General features: G+C 35.4%; 1 protein-coding gene across 7 annotated transcripts in view; it reads right to left on the bottom strand.

Annotated features, from left to right (window-relative positions):
* Positions 1 to 24,734, bottom strand: part of FMN2 (formin 2) — a 155,518-nt gene that overhangs the window by 13,755 nt on the left and 117,029 nt on the right. For all 7 annotated transcript variants that reach the window (XM_030499644.1, XM_030499649.1, XM_030499648.1 and 4 more), the window contains 2 exons: positions 19,037 to 19,088; positions 2,989 to 3,138 (listed from right to left, as the gene is read on the bottom strand). In XM_030499644.1, the coding sequence (XP_030355504.1) occupies positions 2,989 to 3,138; positions 19,037 to 19,088 (202 nt within the window). The remainder of the gene's footprint in view (positions 1 to 2,988; positions 3,139 to 19,036; positions 19,089 to 24,734) is intronic.

Genomic DNA, 24,734 nt, shown 5'->3' with positions numbered 1-24,734 from the left:
ATAACAATTTCTATCGGAATGCCCCAGTTAGCCTTGATTGCAGTTAGCCTTTGACCACCAAAAAAAAAAAAATAGTACTGTTCAGAAAACCTTTTGGCAGACCTATGCTTTCAGTGTAATTTTCAGGTGCATTTTTCTTTTTATTGCTACTATATTTAACAGTTTATCATGCATAATTTTCTGTACAGCTGGTATTTTCCAGTTCTGCTTTATTTCAAGTGAGAGAACTGAGTGAAAGTAGTAAAAAACTTCAGAAAAATTAACTTGTTTTTAACCTTGCACCATTTCTCTTCTTTTTTTTCCGCTCCTCTTCTTGTAAGGAAATTCAAAGCCTGACACTTCAATGTTTATCTTTGGCATATAAATGCCTGGCAAACCAATATACAAGTTGAAATGCCAAGTGAAAAGTGTTTAAAGTAAGAACTGGCTGACTGCTTTCTTTAAAACGTACACATCAGTAACAAAAAGTAGTACGACCTTGGGAAATACCATCTATGAAAGCCTTTGGGTAAATTATTGTAAAACAGTGTGACTCATATTTGCAGAGACTAAATGAGGAAGAGCCTCTCTTAACAGTCCATATAGAAACTGGGATATAAAATATTTTAGAATCATTGCCTATAGCATAAAAGTTTATTAAAATAAACACTAAGGTATAAGGAGAAGAGGCAAAAAATCCACCAAAACCAACCAGGGGTGAGAAATAAAGATGATCAAACTAAAGAAAAAAAGAAAAAAAAGTTCTACATTTAATAAATAATTATAATAATTAAAATGTGCTTCATGAGGCAGGAACCTGGTAAATAATTTACCAAATGCGGCATACTGCAATACTTTAAAATGAAGTTTCACTGTATGTCACTTGAGTTTGCCATCAATGAAAAACTACAGAGTTACTTTGACCATTAATGTTCTAGCCTGCTCTTCAACTTTAGCAGTATAGAAACTTTCAAGAACATCAACTAAAGAGGAAAATCTAGTTTCATGAAACAATAATTTTTATTTTGGTGGCAATAGGCAGATTCCATATTTCTGACACCTACAGATCTGTTGATCTAGGCTGAGATTTTGAAAACCATTTCACTGTACACTCTTACACCTTTGGGCAACGCTTATTTTTCTATCAAGATTTTTCTCCTTTGACTTCTCAATATTTCACATCACAGCATCTTGTCTTTCACTAAGAAAAGTGGAAATGTAAAATCAAGAAAAAAAGCCTGAAGGACAACTTCAGATATTAGGTTGAACTATGATTGAAGGCAAAATATACTCCACTGCAGGCCCTTTTTCACTGTCCTTTCCCTTCCCTGTCACATCCTGCACCTAGAGCCATTTTTGTAAGTTATACATGCTCACTTCTATTTAGGCTAAAAACACCCTTGCCCTAGAAGGGCCCAGCTGGCAGATACTTTTCTCCTCTGCTGCTTCAGCACATCCTCTTAGCATACACATACACTGAACTAAAACAGCATTAGATGATTGTATCACAATCCCATTCTTCTCTTAAGCTTTAGACGTATAAGAAAAATAGGAGGAAGAAGATTTGTGCTTTTTTTAGCTAATTTTTTTAAAGAAAAATATTTTGCAGTGAGAACCCTCTGGAGGATTTTTGTTGATCTGTTTTTAGAAAAATAGCCTACTATTTTGAAATGAAAGGACATTTTTCTTAAGTACTGTTTTATAAAAAATAGATTAAATTAACCTGTATTAACTTAGCAGCTAAATCCCTGCACAGGAAACCAAAGATAGTATTTAACTGTCATCTCAATTCCAAAGAGATATACTTAACTACATAAAATTAAGTCAGTCAGTGAAATGAAATAGATCCCTGGAGAGCTGCTGTATGTGCTAGCCTTTGCTGCACACTCTTGCAACAGGAGCAGAATCCAGTTTTCTTAACTGTAAGACTGCTTGTTCCAAAATGTACCCACTTACACAAAATACATATAGCGTACATGACATTGACCACATAGGTATCTGGGGCAAGCTTTCATAAGCTCCTAAACAAGTAATCTCATGTCTGTGACAAATACATAGGGTGAGTACTCTTGAAAAAGAGGCCTGTTCTTGTCAGATAGCAATCATTTAATGAACATAAAGCTTCGATCCTGTTAATGTTAAGGCTCAGAAGTAGCTTCATTATCTGTAGCCCCGAGGTCACTCCAGTTGCTAACAGATGTAGGATTATATAACAGTGCTTACAGTTTTCATGTTTGTATTTGTTTAATTTGTCCTTATACGACATCTATTACTTTTTTAACAACTGATTAATTCTTGGCATAATTTTTATAAACAAGGGCACCCGCAAAGCAATATCTGCATGCAGATGAAAGCAAACTTCATAGCTCTTCTAATACATGGACCAGACACTATAGCTAATTTTTCAAAACTACTGTGTCATTTCTTTGTGCCATATATACCACGCGTGCTCATGTCCATGGGCTGTGATTTGCAATATCGTTCACTCTGAGTCTTTTCTTAACATAGGGTCAGTCAGTTGACTTATTCCTTCTTTCTTCCTACTTTCCTTCCTCTTTCCCTAACTTCATTAGACAAATGTTTACAATATGTCATGCTTTGATGCCTTGACTTGATTTTACTAAATATTCTAATGGGAAATCTTTAATCAACTTTCAGACCTGAAAGAAGCTCCCATTCCTGGAATTCATAGTCGTATAGTGGTTACATGCTCTGGTGAAAACATTGTTCCAATAATAGTCCCGAAAATAATTTAGCACAAATTCATGTTAATGTCACATTCAAGAACCATGACAACTGGGGGGGTGTGTGGTGGAATCTGTTAAAAAAAAAAAAAAAAAAAACCAACAAAAAACAAACAACAACAACAAAACAAAACACCAAAACAAAAAAACCTCCAAAAGGCATTCAACAGGTTGTGTGCTAACAAAGTGAGGCTGACTGGTTTCTGTGTGATTGCTCTCAATAACCTTCTCTTAGAAAAGCCTTTGAACAAACAAACAAATGTACCTTTCTTGAAGAATAAGTTTGTTTTCCTTCTTCCAGAAGTCTTTGAAGTCAGAACTGAATTCATGCCAAATACTGAAGAAAGAATGTGGGGAAACCTCTTTCTCTCCCATTTTTGTTTTCATACAGAAATAGGCTGCAGTTTCCAAAAAGCTGTCAAGAAAAGCAAAACCGGCAAATGTTTCAATACCCACTGATGCAAACATTTTTTTTTTTTTCTTACTGAACACCCACATAATACTTAATTATTCTTGGTAACATATCTAAAATAAAAGAACATAACAACAGAACGGTTCTGAGCTCTTCATATACAGACAGATACACAATGTCAGATTTTTCAGCAAAGTTGGGATCTGGCATTTACCATATGTTCTGGTTTTGACCAAAATATTTTCCATTTCAAAAGCTAAAATGAATGCACTGTCCACAGCCCTGCAAATCCAGATATCCACACCTGTCCATATACTGCTTTTCTGTTGTGTTTAAAGCTGTTTTCAAAACACAGAGTCAAAGGACTGCAAATAAAGATCTTCAAGTTCTGTTAGATCTGTAACATAGCACAATAGGGTAGATGGCTTAGGTTGAAGCTTACACAGAAATGGTAAACCTCAAACCTGCTGTGCACTGGACAAGAAATGATGCCACAGAAAACTGGTCCAGGAGCAATTGTGCTAGAAAACAGGTGCCCATCATGACTCTACCGAAATAAACTGACAACCCAACTCCTTTTTAGCACAGCAGAAGTAAAGTAGCATATTGAACACAATAGCTACATCACAAGCAAGAACTGATGCTGAAACGCAAAGGTCATATTTCCAACACTGAGTGAGGACTGTGACTGCAACTGAATTTTACAAATTTCGAAGTTTGAATTGTTTCTTGTTTATTTCAAATTTTAAAATATGTGAGAATGTTACAGGAAGCTGTGGAAGAATTGTTTCCAAAATTAATTGTCTGATTGACTGTTATTCCATTTTGAGTTAATGTTTTGTAAATACTGGAGCTTTTAAGAACATTTTTTCTCATGTGAAGCTCAACATGGAAGCCTCTGAAGAATTGTTTATTTTATGAAAAATGCTACGGAAAGCTGTCTCTTGAAGTATAATTGTAGATGCCTTGCTCACTGATCTATTACTAGTCATCAAGTCCTATGATAATTTTCTACGAAATACACATCACAACTTTGATCACTATAATTATGGGAAAATAAATGCAACTCCAGTAAAATGGAAATGTCATTTTAGTCACAGAAGTTGTATCTTCATTCATGGACTTTTGTAACTGAAGATAGACTACTTTGATAATTGTTGTAATTTGAAGTATTTAATGGTAACAATAATATACAAAGATTCAACCATTCAGAAGGGTTCATCTCACAAAGTCTCTGTGAAACTGTTTGTCCTAAATACTAAATACTCCAGTTGCTTTCCTCAACATAAAAAATGTCTACATCAGTTACCCTATTTCTGAATAAAAAAAGCCTACAGCTTAAAAATTTAACATCAGTTTACCAATCAAATTCTACACACTTTTTCCTCTTAATTCGTAATTCATTTTTCTATCTGCTGAAGCAAAATGAAGCTGTTGAGCAGCAAAGATGCAGAGCAGAAAAATATAAAAAAGAGATCATCATTTTTAATTCATTGTGTTGATACTCAAATGCCACCTTCCCTCAGTGTACCATTTCTTCAGCTGTCTCAGCCTACCATGACACTCTGTTCTGTAAGTCAGCACTTAGTTATTAAATAGAATGAAAAAAGAATATCCATGACAGTCATCAGTCAACTGCACTATATTTTAATCTTTTTGCCAGACTGCAAATGTATCAGGGAGATCTTTTGGTTTCCTTCCCAGCCTCTTCCCCCAGATTTATAGCTCTAGAACTGGTTAGTGAGGAATTATAGAATCATAGAATAGTTTAGGTTGGAAAGGACCTTCGAAGGTCATCTAGTCCAACCCCCTCATCAATGAGCAGGGACATCTTCAACTAGATTAGGTTGCCCAGAACTACATCCAGCCTGGCCTTGAATGTGTCCAGGGATGGCACATCCACCACCTCTCCGGACAACTTGTTCCAGTATTTTACCACCCTCATTGTGAGTTACATAAAAGGTGCATTTGATTTTTTGGAATGAACTAGTAGCATTTTTGAAGGAATACGAAGAAATCTGGAGGCATCAGCTGAGTCAATGACTTATTTTTAAGGAAGCTCTCTGAATGAAGGCCATTAATGATTCACAGAACACAGAAAGATGAGAAGTTCAAATAAGAAGCCTTGTTCTGAGAAATGTGTCTTCAAACCATTCTGCAAATGACAATAATGTGAAAAGAATTTGACAGTGAATGGCTGTCCTAAGCAATGATTTTAAGTTTGAGGTAATGAGCTAGAATTCCCTTACAGAAAAACATCCCAAGAAACAGGAAGTCAAGACAAAATGAAATTCATATTGTGGAGAAAAACAGCACTAATTTTTATTACAGACACAAAGGCTTCTATTACTCTTCAATTATTCCAACTATCCTCTGGGAGCAGAACGAGATAGCCAAAGTTTTTTCTCTAGTGACTGAAAACATCCCTGAGGACCATTTTAATAACCAGTACAACCTTACACATGTATACAGATGTGTCTGACAGCTATAACGTAATTTCTAGGTTTATAGAGAGAACAGAAATGCTCATCCAGGTTGCTTGCCTCCATGGCAGTTACTCTGGGAGGTAAGGGAAATAAGCTGTTTGTGAAATGTGAAACAGCAGCAGCGTAGCAGGTTGTCATTGTTAATACATCACACCTTTCTAATGCCCAGTAACAATGCACAAGACATCATCTGCAATACAGTAAGACTTGAGGGCACAAATCTCCATGAATCAAATATTTTTTCTAAATACGCAGATCAAACTGCCAAGACAGTTACTATATTTTTTCTCCAACCAGAGAGGTCTACCCTTATTTAGTAGTTAAGTCTCTTGGAGTACATTTAGAAGACATATGGAAATCTGCTTGCTATACATTTGATGCTGTCATTTTTGTAGTAAAAGGCAAAGTGGCATAATTCACACATGAAAGACAAAGCAAATAAAGTGAATTCAAATGCACCAAATAATAAAACATGCACAGCAATAAATCCTCTATATTACCACACTTTTTAAAGATCTGATTTGAAAATGTTTACATATGTCAAACTAGACATATCTCAAAGTTGATTCCAGGAGGGGACACACATTTTAAATACAAAGAGAAATTTGGATGACATTGCCGTAATCCCAGGACTAGATGTCATCCTTTCATACTTCAGCCAGGCAGCAAATACCTTTTCTCTGGCGCTTTTCAGTTGGGCAGCCCATTCAAATTTTTCTGTTGATCCTTCAGCAGATTTTGAAACAAAACATCTGCAAATACCATTGATACCATTCCTGACTATATGTGCAGGCGCACAGACATTTTGAATCAAATAAGGGACTAGAGTTCAGAAGGCTTTTGTTCCTATACCCAAATTAATTTCTGCATCATACAACCTTGAGAAACTCATCTGACCTCTCCAGATTTAATTTCACCTATCTGCAAAATCAAGCATTTATTACAAACAATTATTGCAAAGCTCATTTAGTGTCCATTTCTCAAGTGAAAAGGTTCTTACTTTTCCATACTCATAGCAAATGTCTTAAAAGAATGTGCATTCAAGAAGAGACAGCAGTCATGGAAGAGGGAAGGAAGGGCATGCAAGTTATTTTCAGGGATTAAAAGAGGTAAAGGTGGTCACTGGCTTTGCTTCAAACAGCCTGACTTTGCAAGCATGATTATAAGCAGTGATGTTCACACCACTGTCTTATGCTGACATGTCAAATCCCAGAATTCTCTAAAAGATTTCAGACTGAGTTTCATAACCTTCATGCTAGCCCTGAAAGAGAATTAAGTAACATCAACTCTCTCAAAACAATGGAAGAGATGCTCATCCCTAACAAGTAAGAAAGGAAATAAGATCAAGAAAGATGTTAAGTTCCTTTTCTCCTTTCTTGTCTTCTAATTTCCTTGGTTCAAGTGTTTATTTAATTCAGAAAAATCACTTCAGACTGAGATGACTGAACTCACTGCTTACTCAAATGAGGAAATATGATGAATGAATCACTGGACTTTTCTGTGTGCTCTCTTGTGGACAACTATGAGACTATGTAGATGATTTTTCTATCTAGAGGGAAGGAAGGAATGGATGCACTAACAGCCAAACCAAATTTAGTCATACAAGAACGAAAAGAAGCCATTCACATTGCAAATGGCTCATTGACAGCATTTCTAGCTAATAGATCTGATCCATTAGGAATATTTTAAGAGCAGCTATGAATTTTTCAGGTTTTCTCCATTCCATTCTGAAGCCAGTTAGAAAGCAGTTGCAGACAATGATTCAGATTCCAGTCTGCTATGTGCAATGCATTGGCCAGTTTATAAATATGTACAATGTATGTTTGTACACATGCATGTATGTATGTGAATGTATGCAGTAAGTCAAGAAAAGGCGAAAGGAGATAGAGCAGCTGACACCTACTACTGCTAAAAAACAAACAAACAAATAAACAAACAAAAAAAAAGTTAAGGAGACAAATCAACAATACTACACAATGGACAGCAGTAGTTTCATCTCAGCGTCATTGATTAGGCTTCTGTGGCCAAACAAATAGCAAAGTAACCATAGGATCAGACATGCTCTGGCTGACCTGAGAAATGTTGAACACATGCATAAACACACTCATCTGGTTTCCCCATGCAGCAAACTATATCACCTGGAAGAGTAAAGATTTGTTTCAATGTGAATTTAAAAGCAGAAAAAAATGTTTCTATTATTCTGCAAGAAAAATTTTGTACTGTTTAACAGATTACATATTTTTGTTTGAAGTTCAAGCCTGGATATTCTTCACTACTTGGGTTTGGCTTTATAAATTTTTAAGCATTGTTTATGTATATTTCAGATTAAGAAGAGGTAGTGGTGTTGGTGGTACTGTGTTAGTTTTGTGAAGCAGCTGTTTCAGAAGCAGTTCTGAGTCAGGCAGCAGCTGCTAAAGTATATTTTAATTTGATTAAAGTCACAAGTAAAATTTAGAACTAAGCATAGTCTAGCAAAAGAGAGAAGGTAAAAAGGGGAGAAAAGACTATATGTGCCTCTTAATACTTTAAATCTGACATGGGTTATATTTAAAGCCAAACTGAGTTGGCAAGCATATAAGCCTGTTCAGAGTGTTGATGCTGAATTGATGGACACACAGGGAAGATGATTACAGTATACAGGTAACAGTACTTGCTTCCTGGAAAAGCTAATCATATGAATTGTCATACATAATTCTTGATTTTATAAAGAGTAAAAGGCTCTATACATATTTTCTCTGTGTTTTCAACATACGAAAGCATTAATAAGAGTTAGTCTTGAGAGAGAATACCAAGCACTTTAACAAAGTCACACAAAATTATATAAAATGAAACAGAACCAAAATTCTGGTTATTGAGATAGCACAGGGCTGTGAACAAACTTAATATGCTCAGTATCTTAAGAAGTCACTCATTTTCTATTGACACATTTTGTTGAGATCCTCTCTGCCCTATAACTTTACATCACTTCACACATTTTTTTTTCCAATATCATTGCCTCTCCTCAGTGCTGTCCCTTGTCCTGCGTAATTAGAAGGAATACAAATATAAACAGAAGTTCATTCAAAATACCCAGTGCTTAAATGTTGGAATGTTGGTAAGAAATTTCTTGGGATCCGCCCCCCTCTTTTTTTTAAGGAAGAAAAGTATCTTTCTTATATTAAAAAGAAAGTTGAGATAATATGCCAGTTTCAGTTGGCTGCCAGAATCATTAATCTCTTCTTTCATTTGCCAATTTAGATTGTGTAACTGTGGATTTTGTAATATTGTTCCTTAGAAAACAAAGGTCTCAAGAGATTTTTTCTTTCCTCTAAAAAAACCTGCCAAACATTTGCAATGTTTTGAATCCTAAGTCATCTCCCTCATCTCTAGTCCCTTGCCTCCTAGAAGCTCATATTAAACAGACAAGTGTTTTATTGCTCCAACTAAATTAAAATTAACAATTTCAAGAACAGGGAGGGAAAGAAAAAAAAAAACAAAACACCAAACCAAAAAACCCTTCTACCTTCAAGGTACCTTTTTTCCCCCACAACAAAAGCCCAACAAACAGTATCCAATGTGAAGAACAGAAAATTCTGATTTGACAGGCCAATCTGCCTTGTTCATGAGGATTTTTATCCTTTCCCCCAAACAGTAGGAATTATTTACAGCTTTCGCATTCATCAACAAGGATCAATATTATCAGTTGCACACATTGATTAGTAACACAAATGCACAAGTTACATATTTTATACCTTATGCTATGCACTGAAGGCAGCAGAGCCCGTAAGTGAAGCAGAGCACGCACCGTGACACAGACTGTCTAATTCAATAGGTATTACAAATATAAACTTGCACTTCAAACAAATATTTTAGGAAAACAAAAATTTTTAGAGCACTGGTGAACTCATGGAGTTAGCCATTAATAAAACCTTCACATATTAGATTGCCATTTCAAGCTCAGCTCATACTGTTATTCCAGATCCTTATACTTACATCATTCGATGAGTATTTCTTTAGTCCCGTCCTTCAGGAACAAAGTCCTTCACAATAGAGGTAACAAAATAACAAAATAATATGGCCTTAACTAATTTATACTGTTGTTGAAAGGTGAATTTGAGCACCGAGATTTTCACAATCTTTATTTTAGACATTAAATTTATCAGGCCCAGTTTAAGGCACATTGGTTGGGCAAGATGAAGAAATTTGCCAGATCACTTCCTGTTGCTTGTATCTTATGGAAACACTAGGTTATCAGGGATCACAGTTAACAATACCTCTTTAAAGCATTCTTCAAGGTTTTCCTTCATTGGTTTTATTATTTATTTTTTCTTCTTATTCTCATTCTTATCCAAAACACTAGGCTACAACCAGGGCCCTCTATATGTATGGTTTGGGGTTGGGTTGGATTTTTTTTTAATTGCTATGATGTAAGCAAATGTTCCGCTGATGTAACAATGCCATCTTTTATCTGAGGCAGTTTAGGATTAGGTGACAGACAGAACTTTTCTAATGATGACAAAAAAAAAAAAAAGGTGTTGGAAAAGCCATTACACACAGACTGAGTCAGCCTCTAACCATTTGAAAATCAAGAGTCAGAAAATGGAGGTTAGAGGTATCTTTGCTACTTTACTATACCACATACAAAGTATTTGCCAGCCACAGCTCACCTAGTAATTGGGGTTTATGTGAAGCCAAACACTGTTATGCATATTTAAAGGTTATGTCTCTGTTCAAGAGTATTATTGAGAATAAAATATGAATTACGATAATGCATTAGAAACAGCTAACCTTGTAGGGTTTTTTGTCTCTGACAATCGTATTCTAACGGGCCACACAGAAAAAAAAAAGCAAACATTGTTTAGCATGACTCTTCTAATGCATTTTTAATTTGTATGTACTTTCTCCTGTCATTTTAAATTGACAGTTTTAAACAGGTTCAAACTTTGTCTCAAAAATTTGGCTTGAGGTAATTACAATTCCACAGATGCAATCCATTATAATCTGCATACTTTGCATGAACACTTAGGTTCTCTTTCTCAGAGTTTAATACTTTTAACTTTAAGTTAATGTGGATATCATGCCAATGTATGCCAGCTAAGCTGTTATGTAGCCACATGCATAGCTCTGTGCTAAACTGGGCATACACAATAGGAGCATGCGTAAAACAATGTCATGTAATTGTGTGCACTGGAAAATCAGATCCAGTAACGTATCCTAGAGAAAACAATTTTTCTCTCTTGAAAAGACTAATATATGAGTTTCAAACATATTAAATAACCCTTGGCCAGTTGAACTTTAAGAAATAATAAGGTGCTAGTAGACACAGCATACAGTGATAGAATGAATTTCAACAGCAGTGGTCTGACACACAAGCTGCTAGCCTCAGTGCTGTTAGAAACATCTAAATGTGTCATGTTAAAGCCCAAGTTGTCTCCAGATGTTTCTATTAACACACTTCATCTTCACTGACTTCACTGACTTCACTGACTAGTGCAATGGAGGCCTTTCGAGCAATCATTATTACTTAAAGTGGTTATATTACATATGGAGGTAGTATAATCATTGTGCACTAAATTTTGTGTTAGAAGTTTTATTATGGTTTTTTTCATTTTTCAATTTATTGATATCAACCTCAGCCTTGTAATCTGCCTGCTCCCACGGTATAGCTCACTTTTATAACTGAAATTCATGCAGGGTCAAGGTCAGAGTTATCTAACAAAATAAGAAGTAATTTGCCATAAACTTAGAGCAGATTAGTTAGATATCCAGACAGAAATCACACAGATGCTTTACCAGATTTCATGTATATAAAATATTAACCCGAACTCTAAGAATATAACCCATCATAGATTAAATCTTATACATGTTCATTTACAAAAACACACTCTAAAAATAACAAGTGAAATGAATCTACAGATCTGATTGGGAGTATTGTCATATGTTTTTTCTATTTTTGTGCTCAAATCAAACTTAGGTTTCAGTTTCTATTCATTGAAAATTATAGCATAAAAATGCTCTGAAATACTTGGTTATCACAGAATCTCCTAGTATTGTAAATGTTTTGTGGTGCAGGATTGCTCTGAAGAGCATTTTAATTCAACGTACAAGAACAAGAGCTCTCTCCTTAACATGCATGAACACAGGATTTCCTAATATCATCAAAAGCCAACAAACTATGAATGGAAGAAATCCAGCCTCTGGAAAGACAGAAATATTTGCAGGGCTTTCATATGCTTAGAGTCAATTTCAACATAATCCCATGAAAGTTTAGGTTCAAAATTTAGGTTGATGAAGTGTCAGATTGAAAAGGTCTTTACATGAATTTTTCAAACATAAGGCATCTATGACTGAACTTCCAATTTATCCTGATATATTTTCTTCATAGTAGTGACAGTATCTTTGTTTAGATGAGTAGAGAAAAATAGGTAGCATTTTCTATATGGATCAAGGCAGCCATTGGAATTAATGAAACAATTGTAATAAATAAGCATATCACTTCGGATATGCGAATCACCAATATTCACGCATCCAAGCAAAGCTAAATAAACCATACTCCTTTGGCCTAAGAACACTCTTATGTCTGGAAGAGCTGTTCCCATCCCTTGCAAGGACTACACAAAGGCTTCATGGTGTTTCAGGTCTGGCATGACCACTGCCCTAGTTGTTTTCTTTGTCCTGAAGAAGGTACTTTTACCTCCTCAACAGACTGATTAAGGTAGAACCATCTTTCAAGCATCAGCTAAGAAAAGAAGCGGGTGCAAGTTCTTCCATGAGAAGCATTCATTTAAGACATAGTGCAGAAGGGATTTAGCTTGTTAAGAAAGACAAGAAACAAGGCAACAAGGCTGAGGAACAAACTGAGCAAGAGTAAAGAGGCAAAACTTTTTCGCTACTCACATAATCTCCATATATAAGCACGTTGGGGTTTTAGAAGTAGGCTGAGGAAAACCCTATACTGTGGAGGGGCTGATGGCTGATGGCAGCCTTCCATCAGCTGGCAATGATTACTGCAGGAATGACCCATATTGTACAAGTTATTACTGGATAGTTCCCAGATGAGTTAATGCAATTGTGACCTAATTAAGCCACATCCCTGATGTTCTGTTTTTCTATTTGCATGTACATGACAACAGCAATACAATATAATAATCCTTAAAGTAAATCTTAAAATACAGCAAGGGAGAAAGCAACAACTGTAGTGGCAAATCAACGTAAGAGACTAAAAGCAGAAACATTCTCCACATTTAAGTCACAGTCATTGCAAATGTGAACAATATATGATGCAGTTCTTGGGAAACAATCTTAACTAAACAGCTCAGATAGACAATATGATGAAAGAAAAAACCTACTGAATATAATCAGAAGCTGATGCACAATGAAGAGGCACTGGAACTAATCACATCTATACACACACACACAAGCATTTTACTTCAGCTGTAACAGCTCAAAAGGAATATGAATTTTTGAAGACTTCTCAGTGAAACCACCTGCTGGATATAAACTGGAGGTCAAAAAAATGTGCCATATTTAAAGATAATAATTTTATTAACTACATGATTCTTCTCTTAGTTTTTTGGGTTTGGGTTTTTTTTTTTCCCTGTTTTAATCCTGAATTTAATGCTGTAGCATTAGTTTCGGTTATGATCAGACTCCAGCTATTTTAACTATACTGTTATCAGGGTGTTTCTTAGATGTATTGTTACCAGTGCTACTTAGCTATGTAACTGTATGTGCATCTTAAGCTAGTATCTTTTCTCTTCTATTGTAAGATGCAATAACAGGGCCTCTACATAAACTGTAGAATAAGTTGCATAAATGAGTTTATGTTGCAGAATATTAGATCTCTAAATTGTACCCTGTATGTTAAAAGCTCTGTTACAATTCATTCATATTAGCACTGAATGCCATTAAATGCAAACTAATTAAAAAACAATTTATTTTTTAAGCAAGCAGCCCAATATCTTTAAAAGAAAAGAAAATGCTCTTACACAAAAATTGTGCAAATGCTTAAGGACTTGCAGTCATTTGGCAAATATTTTCTGAAAAGGACAAATACTTCATCTTTCAGGGAAAGCTCAATTATCCACATTTCAGAAGAGAGTTTCTGACATAACTAAACTGCTAGCTAAGTTTCCATTACTATATATTTACAGGCCCTGATATTTTGTCAGAGGCAGGATACTAAACTAGAATTATCCAATCTGTTTAATAATCTGTAAGCTTCTTCTATACACATTTCCTTTGCTCACCAAGTATTTACTTTTTGATGATCCAACTAATGTATACCTACAAGTCTGAAATGTATTACCATGAGCAATTCAAGTTTGCATGCTGGAAGCCACACACTGAGAAAAGAGACCTAGCAGTAAAGAACCAACAAAGGGTGAATGGCCAAAGGATAGTGAAAGATGCAGTCCAACAACATATTCTTGCCTTTCAGTTAAAAGTGTTGTGATGCTGCGTTTTTTTAACTACATACCTCTCTCCATTCTGAGCTTTTCACCACTTTATTTCAACCATTTACTCAATTTTCACTTTAACTTTTCAGTTCATTTTTGGAAACAATCCAAACTATTGTGTGGAGGGTAGTGAGGTGGGAGGAACATTTACTGTTTTAAAGGATTACCAGACTTAGGTGCTACATTTCTAGGTGTTGCTTTTCAGCAGTGCCATTGTACCATACTGTCTGCTATTTCTCCAAGTGTCATCAACTTGTCAGCTCCTAAGCAGGTGTAAAGCTTTGTTCCTCCCCAAGTCTCATGTTCAGTGAAGCCAATGGAAGTCTGCAAGTGGTGTGTCAGGAGTAGGTTTTTTGCGGGGAATTTAAAGGTAAACATTTCTCTTCAAAATTAATGTAATTTGTTGCTACAGCAAAGAAAGCAACGACACATTGCTAAATGGATTATTAAAAGTCCTGAAAACAGAAGAGGTGCCTGGGAGGCTGCACTCAGGAAGCACTTAAAAGCCTAAAAATCGCTGGAATGTGCAAGTAATGGAAGCAAATTATAAAATAAACCAAATAAAAATATCCTGACACAGGAAGATAAGTGTTCCATACTCAGCCACACACATCCTAAATTCCCCAGTTGATACTTGTGTCAGAAGGCAGAAAGTCCTGTGTTTGACTTTTTTATAAAACAAATATATATTCATATAATGCATTGGGATTTATTAACAAACAGATTAAATTATCAGATTTTTTAGAACTGGTGATGTACACAAACCCATGATGAGGGGCATTTCTGTCTATCCAGCTGTCATTAGACATCACAGCAGGAAAAACAGGTGAACAGTTTCACCCAAAATCCAGCCACCATTATATTGGACTATTGTCTTAGTGACCTATGTTATCACTTCAAACAGGGCTGTAGTATCTGAACTATTAGAAATAAAAGGATCTGTAGCAATTTTCACTGCTACTGCACTGAATTTGAAATCCAGCGCTTCATTGTTTGACTGAGAGACAGCAGAAAGAACTGAAGATCTTATGACTGTGTCTCAGGTCTAAACTAAACATCTCCAATTTATGAATGATTCCTGAGGTCTTATTCCAAGAAGAGACAAATCACTGCACATAGAGGGAAGAAAAAGATCATCTTAACTATTTCAGTGGAAGAAAGATCAGTGTTACAGTCTGGATTTATTTTCTTCTTAAAAAAAGATCCTAATCTGGAAGCCTTCCAGTGAGATCAGAACACAACACTGGGTAAGGTATTATAAGAAAGTGATAAAGCTACATACTATTCCTTCATAGCTATTCAGCTGAAGAGAGCTAGTGAGGGAGAGAATTCTGACCTTCACTTTCAGTGAATGTTGTTTCTAGTAATTCTAGTGAGGTTGTTTAGCTGTTATTTCCTCAGGAATGAACTGCAAGACGAGGAGTAACTATCTCATTTCTGACTATAAACCAGCAAGACCATGTTTCTGCTTCTGTAATTGCTTTTTATCCTACCATGGTAAACAAGACATCAGCTATCATATTACTTTTGACAATAACTTGCATGTGCTCCTGGTTTGTATTTGCTGTGGATACTGTGATCAAACTCTATCTCATTCTAAAAATCCATTAAGCATAACTGGAAACAACAGTGCTTATAATTTTTTCTCCCTGCTGAAAGAAAATCACGTCTTGAGAGATTAGAGAGATTTAAAGCTAAGTAAATGAAAATCAGAAAACAGAGAATGTATTTGTTTGCTTGGTGGAAAGTGTGCTGTATCTCTAAATATTCAAAGGTGCTAAATTTTAATTATAAATTTGTTTAAATGTTGTATGCCATGGTGTGAATTAATCAGCTAGCAATGCATCTTGGGACAGAAGACACAACCTAAAATTAAAAAAAAAAAATAAAAAAAAAAAACAACAAACAACAGCCACCAAACTGCGGATTCTTAAAATATAGAAGTATAGAAGCATCTCTTTCCGTCCTCCTCTCCCTCTCCTGTTTTACTTCTTTCCCCTCCCCCTAAACCTGTGTTTTTTACTTTCACTTGTCAAGTATTTCACAGTTTCTCAAATATTTAACAATGAGGATCTAATTGGAAAGTGCCAATACACTTTATCAATATTGTTAAGGGAATGATGTAATTGTTTGGGGTTTGGTGAAGACATTCCATGTCACTTCAGTGTTAATACCAGGCTGGAGCCTTCCTTGTCTGCCTGTGTAAGCTAGATAAACACAGACCTGTGTGCTTTCTTCTCATCTCAGGATACTTACTCAGAGAGATCATGGAACATACGCCTATTGCGAGCTAAACATTTCACTTTTCATTTTATCCATGTGCCAGAAATCCATTCCTTGGATAAACACTTTACATACTGACACTCTTAAAGTCACTAAACACGATAAATAAAGAGAGAATACATCATTTCAAAACCGATTAAACATTTTCTCATTTGTGACAAATGAACAGCTATACACTGTATCGAGTCCCTGGAGCAGACATTCCCTTTTCTTTGTCTTTATTTTGTGTGGAAGATTAACTTTCCATTTCAGCTCATCTATTGCACAATTGAGCTTGTCTAAAATACATATTGCTGCATTTCCCCCAAATCATTATTCACTTTAGAAACATTTCTGTTGTTACTGATGCAAGAGCTTCTCTTTTAGACTTTTGTATTTTTGTAGAGATATCAGCTTTAATATTTTGTGCCAAAAAAAAAAAAAAAAAAAAAAAAAGGGGTAGTTTTTCCTGATAGCTAAAGTAATGCTATCATGGGGTAGACCTGAACTTACACACGGGCTGAAGTTACCTGCTTCAAAAAGGAAAATCCAAGCACATTAATCACATTAATTTTGTTCCATCTAACCCATCATTTTTCCTTGCACTACTTGCTTGTCTAGTCATCCTATGCATTGCTGTTCTACCTATGATTAATCAAAAGTTACTAATCTTTTATTTAGGTTTTTAAGCTCTCATCATCTCTTTCGCCCACCCCCTGACAAACAAGATCCCAAGCATTTTATTTCTAAGCCCAATTAAAGATCTTAGTCAAATAAATACACATACCAAAACTATACCATGAAGCTGCTTTCAATATTGTAACAAATGCCATTAATCTGATTGAGAATTTCAGTGGGAAGGTGGAAGGAAGGAAGGAAGAGCTATGTAGCCTACATAATAGTAAAATAGAACTTTGCACTAATACTGTCCTAGCATAATTTCTCATGCATTCCATAAAAGGTTTCGCATGGGATGTTTTCCTTGCTAGATATTCACAGTAAGGAGGAACAACGAAGCTGAATTTTCTTTGACAAACTACTACAGCAAAGGAGCTGCTGTGCTCAGCATAGGGGTGGAAGAAAGAATTAGAACAAATCAGAAGAAGCAGACCAAGCTGAATGAGAATCCAGGGAGCAGTTTGCTTTCTTCCACGTATTGTAAATGCTAGATATACCAAGAGGAAGTTTTTGATATGATGGCTTCAGTGAAGTTGGATTAAAAAATAAGAATAGAGAGTGAATTAGACACCAGAAGACAGTGACAAGTCACAAGATTTCTAAATAGTCCTCAGATTTCCATTGTCCTTAGATATCAGCCAATTTTGGACATGTAGGCTAATCCATTTTCCACAGGAGAAACAGTTTCCTTAAAAGAGGAGTCAGAGATCACGAAAGTATCTTCTCCTAAAAGCAGTTTTTTCTCTCAAAGTCTTATTGCGAAGCAGATTTTTAAGGATAAGAATTATGTAACTCCACAGTTAAAGAAACCTAAGAAATGTCAGGAATGCCTTTCATATACTTGAGCAAGAGGTATAACACTAAGCCAAAGCAATACTCCCTTGTTGCATTTTTTCCATCATGACCCTACATCATCAACGTACCACTCAAGGACCTACCACCTCCTTACAAGTAAGGAGGGAGGTTCTTGTGGCATAGGAACATCCACTCTCCCCTTGGCTTCCTTTCAGGTACTATCTTTAGTACATGGCCCAAGGGAATACAGAAAAAATGTTGTACTATACCATGAAAGACATCTACTTCACTGTGGCATTACAGCAGGTAGCAGATTTGGGCACCAGGGCCATAGCATGGCTAATGAACCAAAGTAGAAATTGGAACTTTTTATAGAGGCATATTTTACTGGAATCCTGTTGAGGGACTTCTCAGCCTTAGGAATATATAAAGATTATATTCATTAGCGTATATTCAGTGGCAGCTGTAGCTAGTAGAAAAAGAGGATGCTATTTTCAGTGAAAGAAAAACAAACGCAGCCTGTCAGTTCCACTAAATCTGGATTAAAAATGGTGTGTGTCATATTTTGGTCTTTTAGCGGGACAGATAAAAATCTGTCCCATTTAAACACTGTTTCTGGAGAACACCGCAAAAATCAGAAGAAACCACAAGTTGTGCAATGCAGTGAAGTTCCCAGTTTTGAAAACCCTCTCAACTGCACACATCTGTAATGAAATTTAATGAGGTATTTTGCTTTTTGCCACAAAAAAAATAGTTGAAGATCTAATAGCAATTCTCTAAAGGAAGTCACATTAAATTATACATATCTTTAGTATATTAATCAGATTTCCATTCTTTATTTTAAAGCAGACATTTTATAAGCACAGGAAGTGGTATCTAATGAATAATAGTTGTATGGGGAATGCTATGTGTGTCTCAAATTATCACAATTCTGGTGTAGTATGAACAGTTTTTTCTCATTCCAAATAGTATACTCTGAATTTATTTTTATGTAATGTACATGCATTTTCGAAAAGACAGAAGTAATGTGCAATATTTCTCTAAAGGTAGGCTGCATGTCTATATTCCTTCAAAATTTTTTCCTAATTATCATATTCAAATTGACAATAAATAAATATCGCTTGGATTTTTGAGTGCATTTCATTCACTATTCAAAAATACAATAATGCTGGCTGCCAAAACAGAAACATCTACCAAAACGTATTTTTCAAAGAAAGGTTTTACTACATTGTTCTTTCTTACCTTTTATGTGCTTCTGTCAGTGACTTTTCTTCATTTTCTTGGTCTATTTTAGCTGTAAAAATACAATCAAAGAATTAACTACAAGGCAAAAGATAATGTTGTTTCAAGGTAAGGTTCCTTGTAAATAAGTCATGTAAAAAGTGTATAGAGACCACATGCGGATATACCCACAAACATCAGTTCTGAAAGAAAAAAAAAAAAATCACTACCAAAATCAACAAAACACACACAAACAAAACTACATGAATTTTTATAGCATATCCCCATTAAAAAAGGCAAAAAAAAAAAAAAAAACCAAGCCCAAAAACCTAAACAAAAAAACAACAAAAAAAAAATCTCTAAACAAGTTTTGAAAACTAAAGAAAAATCTCGCAGTAATATAAACAACAACCAAGTCATGAAAGTGATTTAAAAACAGATCTTAAAAAATTATTGTGAAAACTTAACAAATATAGGAACTGGTCTACCAAGGAAAGCTGAGTGAAGAGCAGGAAGGATTCAGCTTTTCTAAAAGTTATTTGATAGTTACAAATAAAGCTCTCTTCCCTCTCCCTGCACACACATTGGTCAGTGAAGCCCTAGAGCTATAGCGAGCCCATGTTGAAAACATGACTGCTTTTATATAAATGAAATTTACATTTGGTGATCAAAATACAAAACTATCATTGCCACACATTGGTGAAAAAATGATCTATTTACCAGGTGTTCTCTCATATTTTATTTTGTACCCATTTTACTTAGGCAGGTATTCTCATAAACAAAGTCTACAAGAACATGCATATTAACTTAGGCATCACCAATGTGCAAAGAAATAGTACAAACTGCTTTGTGCATGTGTGCTTAGGTGAGATTTATGCTTATATACTCATTCAGGTAGAACAACTTAAATCCCAGTTAAAATTTGCATGCTTCAGCCAGAAGCTTTTTAGTTTGGAACTTGTTCCTCCTTTTCATTCTGCTGGACTACTGGCCTGCTAATTTGCAAGGAGACTTTTAGGACTCCCAAGAGCCAGTGGGTTTTGGGACATGAAGAGATTCTGAACTGTTCTGGAAACAAATGTCAATGGTACAGAGTTCACATTGAAATCTAAAAACAGAAGAAAAAAACCTTAAAGTTATTTTTTATTTCACTTGCCCTACATAGCTCTACAACAATAATTAATTAAAATTATTTTTGTACATTTTAGACACACCACCATTGAAAAAGGGAATCCTGATTTTACATTTGGCAAAAAATGAGGAAAACAGTGGAATTATCAGGGATCAAAAATAACCACTATTTTCTGTTACAATATTTCAACCAACAGCACTCTAAAAACATACACTAACACTAAAATAGACACTCGAAATCTGTAGCAAAGATACACAAATGGGGTTTCCATATTCTTTCCCCAGTCAGAACAAGGATCAGAGCTATGTCTGATGCTGCAAATGCTTTTTATTAGTAGTAATGTAGTCTGCTGAGTAGGGTGAGCACTGCCTGAATGTTTACAGCAGCAAATATTGTATTTAGTAACCATAACTTGAAGACTTGGGCTCCATCATTGTTTTGCTGAAAGCGAAAAAATCCTAGCAAACCACAGAAAACTTACAGGAGAGCTGGGTAAATGTTCTCAGGGAAACTCAAGAGCACGTGAAGCCTGCCTGATTACAGGTTTCAATACCAACTTGAAACTCAGCCCAGATTCTTCAAAAGCTTTGCAAAGGCTCACAAACCTTCTGAGTGAACTTGGGCCCAGTGTTGAGTGAATCTGGGCTGACTTCGAGTTTTTCTTGAAAACTTTGCCTTACTTTGGATATGAAACCAGGTGAAACCTGGCAGTTTTGACAGAATTCCATTAATTTATTTTTTTTCTCTTCATACCTCAGTTCCGAAAGTCAAGGTATGACTTATAAAACCATATGGTGCAAGAGAGAAGAAACTTCACACAAGCTCCCTGGAAGAAGGGAGATCCAATATCTAATTCTGCATTAACGCTTTCACTAAGTGTCTGTGGATACAACTTTTAAAATATATAATTCTGTTATTGAAAAATGTAATCTGGACCCCTCTCAGTTAAGCAATGCTTGGTAACACAGTCTAGCATGTTCCAGCCTAGGACAGTCTTTTATTACCTACATCATATTCGTAGCATATAATTTTTTTTGTAATTTCCAGAACTGATGGGATATAACATCACCTGAGCTGTCTAGTTTTCTGGGTTTGTTTTTTTCTTCTTTATTTCAACTGTTCTGCACATGCTTACAAACATTTACCTACCAACAAGGAGTAAATATTCCACAATTTACTTTGGAAAGAGTGCAAGTTTTCTTTCAATTAAAAAGGAAACTTACTATGGTCCAAAGAGGAACACAAAACAAAACAAAACCAACAAAAAAACACCCTCCCCAAAAGAAAAAACAACACACCAAAACTTCAGGTATCTGTACTTTTAATCATTTCATAGATAATGGGTATTATACAATGAAAAGAATCTTGAGAATCCTTGAATAATGCAGGCGCATGTAATAGCATTTTCTTAAAAATTAATAAAAGCACGTGTGCATAAGGCAGCTACTATAACCCACAGAAAGAGATTTCATCCTGCATCAAATCACTTATTGGCATTAGACTGCATTGCAAGGAAAGAATTTTCCCTAAAACAGAATTCCCTAGTAGTCGGTTCCAAATATGTGATGACATTTCCAAATATTTTGTTTGTTATCAGAAGGATATTATTCAAGTATAAATCTGACTTGCAATCCATTTGCTGTCTCATTTTTCTAGACATAAAAAGTTAAAGAACAGTATGAAAACTACTCTGCTGTCACAAGATGACAGGTGGCACCAACGAAAGAAGAAAACATGATGTGTACACACGGGGATCTGTCGCTGTCCAAAGAAAAGATTCAGATGACTGCAGTACACAGTAAACATCTGAAAGCTGTAGACAATGGCTTGTCAAAGACATGCATTGAGATTTATCCAGCAAGGGAAGAAAGCTTCCTGTTATCAAAAACATGAAACTCCTACTATCACCTGGTTACAATGGAATAAATATTAGATGTTGAAGCAGCTGGAGATTCCTATGACTTCTGGAACTGGCCGATAATATGATCACTTGATATTAGTGGTTATTGGTATTTGGCTCTGTACCAATCACCCCATTGGTAAACTGCTTTCAACTCATCTTTTCTGTTGGAATAGGGGAGAAAAAAAAAAATCAGAGTTATGGCAGATTTAGTTGAAGTGTCCCAGAGTGCATTAGACATTACCTTCTAATTTAATATAATGCATCTTTACTGTCACTTCTTCCTCCAAAACAGTTCATCATAACTGTAAAGAGAGTACCTAAAGGGCACCAGTTCGGCATTTTTCTTTCTTGGCAATCTATATCAATTGAGCATTAAATAGCAGCTGCAAGGTATCCACCTTGTAAGAACAGGCTTGAAAGAATAGTATATTTCCTTTTACAAAAAAGAACTCCTCCAACAGGTGAAGTAAAAAGGAGAAATTCCCTAACCACTCCACAGTGATCCTACCATGGCAATGGATGATACTGGACATTTCCAGGGATACCACGGCAGCCGAGCACACCTGAACACTCCATTTAAGCCACTAAAACTTCTCTCAAGAAGCAAGATTACTTCAGAATGTCCTATTGATTTTCTTTGAAAAACATCAAAAGATGTCTTGTAGTCATCCATACAGTAGCCATAATCTACATTCATATATATTCAGAATCTGACAGCTGACCATAGCAGTGACTGTTTGCAGACTTTTCTGACAGATCATTTTCTGCTATCATACCAGGAAATACTAGCCCTTGTATTTCATGTATTGCATCAGTAAGCAGAGGTAAAACTTAGGTTTATATCTCTGCCTGCCTACACTCAATATGGCTTTATATGCAGCTTTCATAATCCTGAAGGCATATGTATTTGTAAAATTTACTTAACCCATATAGTTGAAAAATAACCTCAGGTCATATTGAACACACTGCCTTATCAAAAAAAAAAAAAAGAACATTTTAGGGTGAAAGTGACCTCTCATGGAGCAAAGCTGCTTTATCTACTATTCACAACATATAATGAATTAGTTATATTTTCACTTTTTGTTTTGAAAGCATCTTTAATGCCTTGTTGTTGGATGACGTTCCACTGTTTGCCTGCTTTTTCCATTAAGATACATTCAGATTATTTAAAGATGGTCTTTGTTTGCAGTAAAGTCTATACTTCCTAAATACTTGATATATTTGGTCAAAATTCAAGTACATTTCTTCCTCCCTACATCATGCCTTACCAAGCATGAGGACTATACTGTCCAAGACTCTTCGATCAATTCTTTTAACTAGAGGGTATATGTATTTCTTCAACATTTACATCAGATGTTCTAATTTATCTCTTACCACTTTTTGTGTTTGCATAAATTTCATGCAATTCAAAATGAGCTTTCCGACAATGCCTCACAAAGTATAATTACCTTAATTCATAAATGCTCTGTCATTATCAGCACAAACCCACATTCCAGAATGATACATGTCATTGTTCCGTGTGTTTGCTCTTCCAAGTCTTTCAGATTAGAGTCCTGCAAAGATTACTTATAAACTTCTGCAAAGGCATGCATATGAACTGCCATATTGAAGTGACCTATGCATTTATGAAAATTGGAAGCATCTCACAAAATTAAGTATACACATGCATTCTAGAAAATAATGGTCTTTAGCAGAACAGTATAATTCACTTTTCTGCAACTGAAACTATTTCTAACACTTTTACAAACCCTTGTTACAGATGTATCAGGATCTTTAAAGAGGACATATTTTTTTCCACAGTGGTGCTAGTGAATGGTGCTAGTGAATAGTAGCTGCGACTTTGAAAATATACCAAATATCACCTCTGGCAGAGCCAAAAACTCAAAAAAAAAAAAAAAAAAAAAATCCCCCCAAAATCCCAAAAAAACCCAAAACTAAACAAACAAACAAACAAAAAAAAAAAGGATAGACTTTCTTAAAAAGTGCATGGAACATCTGGTGGTTCATCTGTCATTGCTGACCTAGACCCACAAAGATCTGAGAACACAACGTGCCTGACAAAGGCCATGAGGATACCTTCTGTAGGTATCTCATGAGTCTGACTAGGACAGAAAGAAAATTAAGATAGAGAAAATACTGGATGAACCACCACCACAAGCAAGGGCACATAGTTACACTGGTATTATTAGGGCCTAAGGTTCAAGTTTACAAGATCTCTGCCAATGCTCCTAAGAGAATTCCTGCATTCTCTTTGGTAGTATGTGTATTTTTAAATGCCCCAGAAGACACCAAAGAATACTTACAGCTAGTTTATTTGGCAATCAGCTTACTATTCAAAGCTGTGGTTTTAAATACCTTGAAATATCAAAGCAGAATAGCAAAGAAAGACACCAGGATCAGTAGAAAGCTCTTGAGAAAACCCCCTTTAGACTTCTGAATGTGCTTTGCCCCAATTTTTGGATTTTGTTGTTCTTTGTTCTCTTTGCATGTTTTATTTAATAAGACTAATGTGGCTGGGGACATGAGTAGCACTGGGAAGAACTAAGTAGCCATTTTAGATGGAAACTATCAAAAAGGAAGTGGGTTTTGAGGAAGATTGTAAAGAAAAGTTAGATGGTCATTAATATTTAAATGATGATAGCAGCTCATGTTTAGTGACTTTGTAAAAAACAAAAATAATAAAA

The sequence above is a fragment of the Strigops habroptila genome, chromosome 10 (genome assembly GCF_004027225.2).
Source record: "Strigops habroptila isolate Jane chromosome 10, bStrHab1.2.pri, whole genome shotgun sequence".
Classification (NCBI taxonomy): Eukaryota; Metazoa; Chordata; class Aves; order Psittaciformes; family Psittacidae; genus Strigops; species Strigops habroptila.
Note: the sequence above shows the minus strand (reverse complement) of the source record. Positions and strands in the feature narration are given on the sequence as shown.